Source organism: Falco cherrug, chromosome 5, assembly GCF_023634085.1.
Source record: "Falco cherrug isolate bFalChe1 chromosome 5, bFalChe1.pri, whole genome shotgun sequence".
In the NCBI taxonomy this organism is placed as follows: Eukaryota; Metazoa; Chordata; class Aves; order Falconiformes; family Falconidae; genus Falco; species Falco cherrug.
The window spans coordinates 37,477,921-37,486,219 of record NC_073701.1 but is presented as its reverse complement, the minus strand read 5'-3'; the positions used below and the strand labels follow the sequence as shown (position 1 = coordinate 37,486,219).

The 8,299-nt window shown below is 46.1% G+C and overlaps 1 protein-coding gene across 1 annotated transcript in view; it reads right to left on the bottom strand.

Annotated features, from left to right (window-relative positions):
• Positions 1 to 1,015: 1,015 nt before the first annotated feature.
• The window catches only part of PLBD1 (phospholipase B domain containing 1), a 39,242-nt gene continuing 31,958 nt past the window's right edge, over positions 1,016 to 8,299 (bottom strand). Inside the window, exons 7-11 of the mRNA XM_055711569.1 lie at positions 7,560 to 7,760; positions 7,309 to 7,449; positions 3,988 to 4,173; positions 2,820 to 2,926; positions 1,016 to 1,265 (exon numbers count right to left, since the gene is read on the bottom strand). Of these exons, the coding sequence (XP_055567544.1) occupies positions 1,098 to 1,265; positions 2,820 to 2,926; positions 3,988 to 4,173; positions 7,309 to 7,449; positions 7,560 to 7,760 (803 nt within the window). The 3' untranslated portion in view covers positions 1,016 to 1,097. The remainder of the gene's footprint in view (positions 1,266 to 2,819; positions 2,927 to 3,987; positions 4,174 to 7,308; positions 7,450 to 7,559; positions 7,761 to 8,299) is intronic.

Sequence of the window (8,299 nt, the reverse complement as noted above, 5' to 3'; positions counted from 1 at the left end):
GATGTCTCTGCTCTGTGTGTGGATCAGCCCTTACTCACCAGATGAAGAACCTGGATTTGGGATAACAACACTGCTCATTCTTCACCTTCGGAACAAAGGGCAATGCTGTGCACTGTTGTGCTTGGACCATCAAGGCCATGAGGTAAGAGCTGTTAATTTTGTTTTACTTCATTACATGTATAACATCTAGCACAAAACAGCCCACTGACTTGATGCCTCGGTGTAAGCACAGGTAACTAAGAATAATACATACAGCCATCCTAGTGTCACATTCCACCTCCACAGCTGAGGGAGCAGGCAAAGAGGTCACTGAACAATGGCATGGGCCCTCAGCAAGAGATCAATTGCACAGACACACACACACAGTTCTGCTGCTGCTACACTGCAGCCTTCGGGGAGGGGTGCGTGTGTATGCATGTGACTTGTACCTTTCCAAAAGCATCAGGCTGCTTTTAGCAATCAACAGGCACATCCCTTCACTCCCTTTTTGCAGCCTGACCATTGCATGCTGCTTTGGTGAGAGACAAAGGAAATGTTGCAAACAGCACTTGAAAGCCATGCCCTGTAGAGCTGGCACACCAATCCGCCGCAGAGCATGCAGCCTTTACTCTCTCCACTGGTGACATTTCTTGATGAGAAGCAGTTTGCAGCACATCTTGCAGGCACTGCTCAGACAAAAAGCAGACATCAAGCCAGTGCTGAGATAAGGCCGCTATACACCAAAGCGGCCCCCTGGCTTGGCCCAGCCCTGCAGGCAGGTCTCATGTTGCTACTAGAGATAGATCACTCTCATTGATGACGTTGCAGTCTACTCTTGCTCTGGGCACAGCTGTGATGATGGCTCAGTTCACCAGGAAGCAGTGCCACGCCTGCTTCCCATCAATCCTAGTCAAAGGAAGGGCCACCCAAAATGCTGAGAAGAGTGGAACATGCACTGGGCTGCACCGAGGTGGCCAGTATCAGTACACGGTGCCTGGCAGGCAGGATAGGAGAAAGCAGGTAAGGCACAAGGATGTGGACATCCAGGTCTATTTATTACACACAGGAATGAAAATTTCAATTAAAAAAATATCCATTTGGGAATATTGATGCTGGTTTTACAGAATCGGCCTCATGGTGACAAAATTAAAGTTGTATGACTCTGGCAGGCCCTGATGTCGCGTGTGGTTAAACCGTCTCCAGGTGAAGACAGGGAGACCACCCTGTACTGGGGGGCCATTGATTGCAGTGGCTGTGAACAATGAAGCCAGGCGGAAATCTGACACCTGCAATAAAGGACAGGAGTTCAGGGCAAAAGGGTTGCCTGGTGTTTGACATGCATCCATAATCCCACAAAGCAGAAACAGCTCCAGAAGATTTTATAACAGTAAGGTAAAAATGAACAACGGGAAATGCATGCTGACCAGCAGCATTCCTCCCCTGCACAGGGGCACCTTCAGCCACAGAAGAGGCAGCTCTGAAGGGCAGTAGCAAAGCACAAGCCCACGCCGCTCTCTAGTTCTTCTCCAGGATGAGAAGCAGCACACCTGCCTTCAAGACAATCCTCCCTGCGTTTGCACATCTCAGAGCTGGAGCTGCAGCAGACAGACTAGAGGGTCTGACCTAAGCTTTGCTGCATGTTAAGCACTCTGGCTGTCCCCTGGGGCATGTTAGGGTAATTCAGGAAAGGACAAAGGTAGCACAACGTTAAAATTGCTGCCCAGGCTCTGCCCTGTTCCTTCATTACCTCCCAAAAGGTCCCCAGCCTGCTCCATCTTCCCAAAGTCAAAGACACCACAATTCCCCATACTGTTCACAACTGCCAGGTTTTGCCTCTGCTCTGGGCTATTTCTCTCAATACCCCTCTTGGGTCCCCTGTTCTCTCCAGCCCAGCCCACTCCCCTTGCCCAGCTGTCCTGGAAAAGGTATGTCAACCAGCATGCACTGACCTACTCCCTTACCAGACACCTCTACACAGCAGTTTTCTTCATTCATCTCTGACTAACCAACTCTGGGAGCTCCTGTTGGCTCCTACTGCAGGCAGCTGGCCTGGTCCTGTACAAGCCGACTGGACACACAGCGCTGGCAATTCCAAAACAGTCTCCACAGGGCCCATCCTAGCAACCAAACTCATAATCCAGAATCACAGCAGGCTGGGTCCCACAGGATAAAACACTGTACGACTTCCCAGCACACCTGGGCTGGACAGCTGCTTACCCAGGTATTGCCCCCCACAGTGAAAATACCACACAAGCTGCCTAGAAAAAGCGCTGCTTTCACCAGGATGGTGAGTCTAAGGGTTTTCACACACACCCCTAGAAAGCAAAGTGATCTTCACCAAACTTTGCTCAAAGCAGTTTCACAGAGAGGTGGAGCCCTGGAGCCGGGTGACTTACTACAGCCAGGCTTTTGTAAAGGTAAAGCTAAAATGAGGCTGAAAACACATTCCTGTGGGCTCTGGGGAGGTACCCATACAGCCCCCACCAACCGGAGGCTGAGGCTGTAAAACAGTCACCTTCCCGAGTGATGTGAAGACTCATTTCAGCCTTAGGCTCCTCCTGCTGCAAGGCTTTGGGGTTTAACCCCTGAACATAATTCTTTCACACACCTCGCCCTGTATCCTCTGCCTTCTGTCACTGTACCAGGACTGGTGTCAGGGACAGGAAACAGGACTCTGCACAGAATTACCGTCTCAGGATCTGCCCAATCAACTGCAACAGCATGAAAAGAGAGGACAGGCCTGGACAGGCCCTAGTGCAAGGAAACAGGCTACAGGTCCGATAGGAGCACAAATCGGCTGCAACAACCATTCAGTGGGTATTGAAATTGAGGTAATTTACCTTGGAGTCATAGCAGCCTGCAGGCACTGGAAAAGAGGGATTCAGGTCTTCCCGGCAGCAAATGGTGTTGCAAGGATTGTGTTCAGCATAAGGATCATGCTGATAGTCTGGGGAGAAATGCGGTAGGGAGGGAAGGAAGGAAGAAAAGAAAACAATTTAGTCCCCTTACAAAAAGCTGATGCAAAGTGACCGAGCTACTAAAATTAAGTGCACTAGCAGAAATGCAAGTCTATCACACTGATCTCACACTCCTCCCCAGGTACCAGCTAGAAGGCAGTGCTCAAGACAGAACATTAAGTAGACAAGCTCCTAATCCAAGTCCATACAGCTATTTCTTCATCCCCTGCTGCCAACTTCTAACCACAGACATCTGCAACTTGACATGATGAAAGTTTGCAGGAATTTTGTCAAAGAGAAAAGCAGAAGAGCAGTGAGAACCTTTGTTTTCCTGTTGTGGACTAAAGTAAGTGGCAAGAAGCAAAGCCTTTGAACACCCACTGTAGCAGCTGCAAGCCAGGAGGGGAAGGTGGACAAGCCTCAACACCTACGCGCGTGCTGCTACCCCACCCTGGGAGAGGTCTCCCAAACCTCAAGCCCGGTAATCAGCATGCTCCCTATAATTGGCAAGAAAAATAGAGCATCTAAAGCAATCTTTACTTAGAGATGGGCTTAGCCGAAAGCTAATTAAGCTGGTTTTAATCCACTTAAGAACCCCCCTGTCAAGGAAAAGCGGAGTAGAGCATTACCTACCAAAGATCATTTGCCTGAATAGGGAAAAAAGACCGGAAGCTTTACACTAAATTTTCTGGTCTGATCTGACTTAACTGTTGCTTGGAATTTAAGGCTTTCAGGTTTGACAGGCTGTAGATGTATTAGGTAACAGCAGTCCACAGAGTCTCTTGGAGCACAGGAAGCTCTCTGGAAAGGTCAAACAGCAAACCCAAGGGCCCCTGTTCTAGAAGGAACCCAGTCTTGTTTCTGTTAAGAGTAATTTTAGCCTGGTTTCCCACCTTGACAGTAAGCCTGTGTTATCTTTTTGCTTTGTGTGTACTCTACACCTAATATAACTGATCTGAATGCGAGACTGCAGTTTCCCCCATAATCCAAGAAATAAAAGTAACAACACTTTATTAAGATCAGTTCCACAGTACATAAACACATGTCTTACTATTGTATCTCATGATGTACTTCATGCTTTCCAAGCTGGTCACCTTGCCCTGGTCTCGACGGAAGATTTTTGCTCTTGGAGCAAGCTCATAAGAGAAATCCATGCCATACTTCTCAACATATGACGCATACCCACTGAGATTGTATATCTTCTCATGGAAAGGGATGTTGTATGAAGGCCAGTAACCTGCCAGAGACAAAACGTAATCTCTTAATCACTTAGAAAAGCTGAACACTCTTGCTTACATGAAAAAAGAAAAATAAGCCATTTTCTCTGCTGTATTGCCTTAACTGCATGTCGAGGAATAACATGTCTAACTGGTTTGAACACCAGAAAATAAGGCAACAGTCTCTGGCATGACAAGGGTTGACTCCCAGTATAACACCACTGTAGACTGTACCCAGGCAACCCGCCCCCAGATTTCCACCCCGAGGACTCATCCTACAAAACAGCTGAGACCAGACTCGCAGGAGTCTGACATGAACATGCAGAGTGGCCACAGCCCTCCTGCAGAGGTTTCCCTGCTCAACCTTAGAGGAGTGTAAGCTCACTTACTTCCACCAAGCTTCCCAGCAAGAGGATTGGAGTCACTCCCTTTTCGACCCCCTTCCCATCTCACCAAGGAAGACTGATAGACCATGCCAAGATGTCAGGGACATATGGACACACACAAACACACACGGACCACAGCACTACAGGGGTGAACAGGAGGCAGGTTAGCAAAGAATATATGTGCTTTGTGCAGTGGTGGCTGGAAAGCTGTGGTTGCACACAGCAATAAGGAAGGATGGGGGAATAGCCATACATTTGCCTTTGAGGGTTAAGAAGTGATTGAGCAGAGCAGAGCCAAGCCCTGCCCTAATTTTTCCAAAAGCAAGTGTGAATTATTTTTTTTTTTGGTGCAGTTTTGTTAACTAAAGAGCAACCCAGAACTCCAGAGTGTGTTTTAGGCAGGCAACATAAAACTGCCTGAAACAAGACCAGTGTAGAAAGCAGAAAGGCTTGTAAAGAATCAGGAGATCATCCAGGACAGAATCTGGGTACAGCAAGTCCTGGAAGAAGTAAGAATAGATACTCATACTTTAACACCTTTTTTTTTTTCCCAAGGCAGGCACCAAGAAGTGTTTAGGCAGAGAGTATATAACATGAGCTAGTCCCAAGAGCAGCATACTTTTAGGTTCTCTCCAAAGCACTAGCATTCCTGTTCTCAGTGGGGAATGTTGCTTCTAAAAATCACACACACCAGGTTTTGGCTTACAGATTTACTATCTAGACACTGGTAAATGAAGGACTGCATGTATTAACAGCTGCATGTATTAACATCAGCCCAGCACAACACAAGGTGTCTGGCTACAAGATGGTCAAGAAAGTCATCTGGGACTTGGAAGGAATGAAACACTCTGGGAGTTTGGTTTCTGTCTGTAGGACAGATACGCAGACAGTATAAGCACTGCAACACTGCCCGAGTAGAGGCCTTAGCAGCTTGGGTCCTGCCTAGCGTGCAGCAGACAGGAACAACCTGTGTGCTGGCATTTGCTTACATGACCTAGAGCCTACCTGAAGGAAACAGGTTGTGTACTTGTTGTGTTGTAATACAGGCAGTCCTCCAGAAACGAGCGCGCTTGCCAGCCACTGATGATGCAGGCCAGAGGATACAGACACATCAGCTTCCAAATCAGTAGGGTTTAGTTGTGGTTCAAAAAGATGCTATTGTCTGACAAATGCAGTGCATACAGACGAGTCCCTTTTCCCACCTGGAAAAACTTTTTGTTTAAATTGCCAGAACAGAGGAAGCTATTGAAGGTCTCTTCCAGCAAGAGCTCTCCTGTGTCTCAGGCTCCGCAGGACTGCAAATCCCATGCAGACACTGCAGTGCACAACCTAAGGCAGCTGCCCAAGGGCTGTTATAAGCCACTGAAATCTGCCTGTTAGGCCTGGCAAGGTGCACCCAACCAGAGACTGGATGCTGCGTTATCCAAAACATACAAGGTGCATTTAGATACCTGGGAAAAGCCATATTTTAAGTATAAAAGAATACGCAATTTCTAATACATGCTGCCACCTTCAAGAACAGAGCAGCCACCCGATCTCCTAGGGGGGAATAAGTGGTCACTGTGCACCCAAGCCCAGGGGTTGGGCTCAGTCCTACAGGGAATCCCACACAGTAGCCCTCAAGTCACTGCTGAAAAGGAACTTGGGGAACTCTCTAAGCCTGGCCTCTCTGCACAGCTGCAAGACTGCCATGACATGGTTGCATTGCTTCAAGTGCCAAAGCTAGAGGGTCTCTATTAGCTTGTTTGTCTGCACCACAATCCACAACACAGCGCAGAGAAGCCCAAGACATTTCACCATCTGAACTACACACAAACACAGGAAGATAAGGTGCAACAGCCTACTTTCATATCTTCAGTGGATAAAGGAGCCAAAGAAGCATAAGGGATAGACTGAGATTTTTCCAAATTATCATTAAGAAAGATCTCATAAAACCATATTGACATCATGCAATCCTCAAAGTAAGCTAGAACTTTCCAAGGAGCCAGACACAAGGAAAAAGTCCAAGGGAAACTACCCCAGCTGCTAACATAAATGCATTTTCAGTCATTCTGATGATGAAAAGCAATTCATCAATTCACCTCCTCAGCATGTGATTACAGGAGAGAGCACAAAGCACCAAACATACACTTAAATTTGTGGCGTGAGCTCAGGCTTTTGGATGCTGACAAACTGTCTCGGAAACACTTGTGAATCAAATCTGACAGTGGGTGTTTTGCCTCACCCTAGATTTTTGTTTGTTTGTTTTCCATCAAGTGGTTGCTAGTCTTCCTAGGGGATTAAGCAATCTTTTAAACAGCAAATATTTATCAGATAACAGAGCTCCAGAAAAGTTTAGGAGCTGAATCTAACATAGAACTTCTCTCATATTGAACAGCTCACCTCATCATAGGGTGACCCACTCACCAAACATTTCAAGTAGCCCACAGCACCACTGTTACTTAGTACTGCTTCAGACTCACCGTTTTCCTCGTGGGTCTCTAAGACAGGGCAAAATAATACCAGAAAGACAGCACAAAAGCAAAGTTTATTCTTCCCTCCCCTGATTTTAAGAAATACAGATGTTCACCACACTTCTGCCACAGCATGCAGGAGAATTGAATGCAACATAATGGACCTGACAACAGAGGGATCCTCACACAAAGCTTTCTAACTTGAAACTCAGCACTAGTGTTCAATAAACCCTTCCTAGGGACAAAGAACAATTCTCTATCAGCTGGCCCAAAGAGATGGCTTTCCTAAGCCAGCAACTGCTATAGGAGCTATTACCTTTCCGGAGAATATTTGTTTGATCAGAGTACTCCACAAGGGTTGGGATCTGCTCAACAATGTACAGTGTACCTTCATCCAGGCTCTTATGCAACTTGACCTTCTTCAGGTCCAACACCATGTACTGATTGTTGTAGGTCCCTAGGTATGAGAGCAAAGAGAGTTACATGTCCTGCCTGGGGAAGGAAAAGAGTACAAGGGAAAGAAGGAACACATCCTTTTTTCTAAGATTCATGTGAAATTGTACTTACCAGAGTTGCACCTCGAGAAGGTTTCTGCCCACATTTTGCCACCATCTGCCATCATGTTAGCAATGCGGACCCTCTGCCAAGCTAACAGGGATTCAGGCACCACTTGTTTAATGAGGGTTTGGTTGAACACGCTGTTGGTAGTCTGCAGCATTACCAAGCCACTGCCTAGTATGTAAAAGTCATCCAGGGACACCAAAAAGCCTTAAACAGCAATAGTACAAAATTTGTTATCTTTGTGAACCTTTTATATACTCATAGAACAAAACAGAGAAACAAGCCAAGAGGATGTAAATGAGTAAACGTGTGTGTTTGAAATCAAACTGTACAAAATATTAAAGATGAGGTGGAGACTTTTGTGAGTGCTTGAAGTCCACTTGCCAGCAAAGTTTCTCATTTATCATGCTGTCAACACACAACATGTTCTTTGTTTAGAACATGTTTGCATCCCAAGCTTGGAAGTCTCTCCTTATGTAAACCTATGTCTTCTTACGCTGAAGGATTACATACACTCACAGGCACTTAAAAGTTTCTAACAAAGAAATTCCTTTAAGAAATACAACAAAGAAAACCAGAACAGAAGTACAGACTCCAAAGACATTTTCATCAACCAGTTTCAATTTTAGATTTTTATTCTGTAAGGACAACAGTTATTATTTTAAATTAATCCCTTCTGGACTAAATCAAGCCAGGCAGAAACATCTTCCTTCCAGTTTAATCTCTTCCAGTCTAACTATTATTAA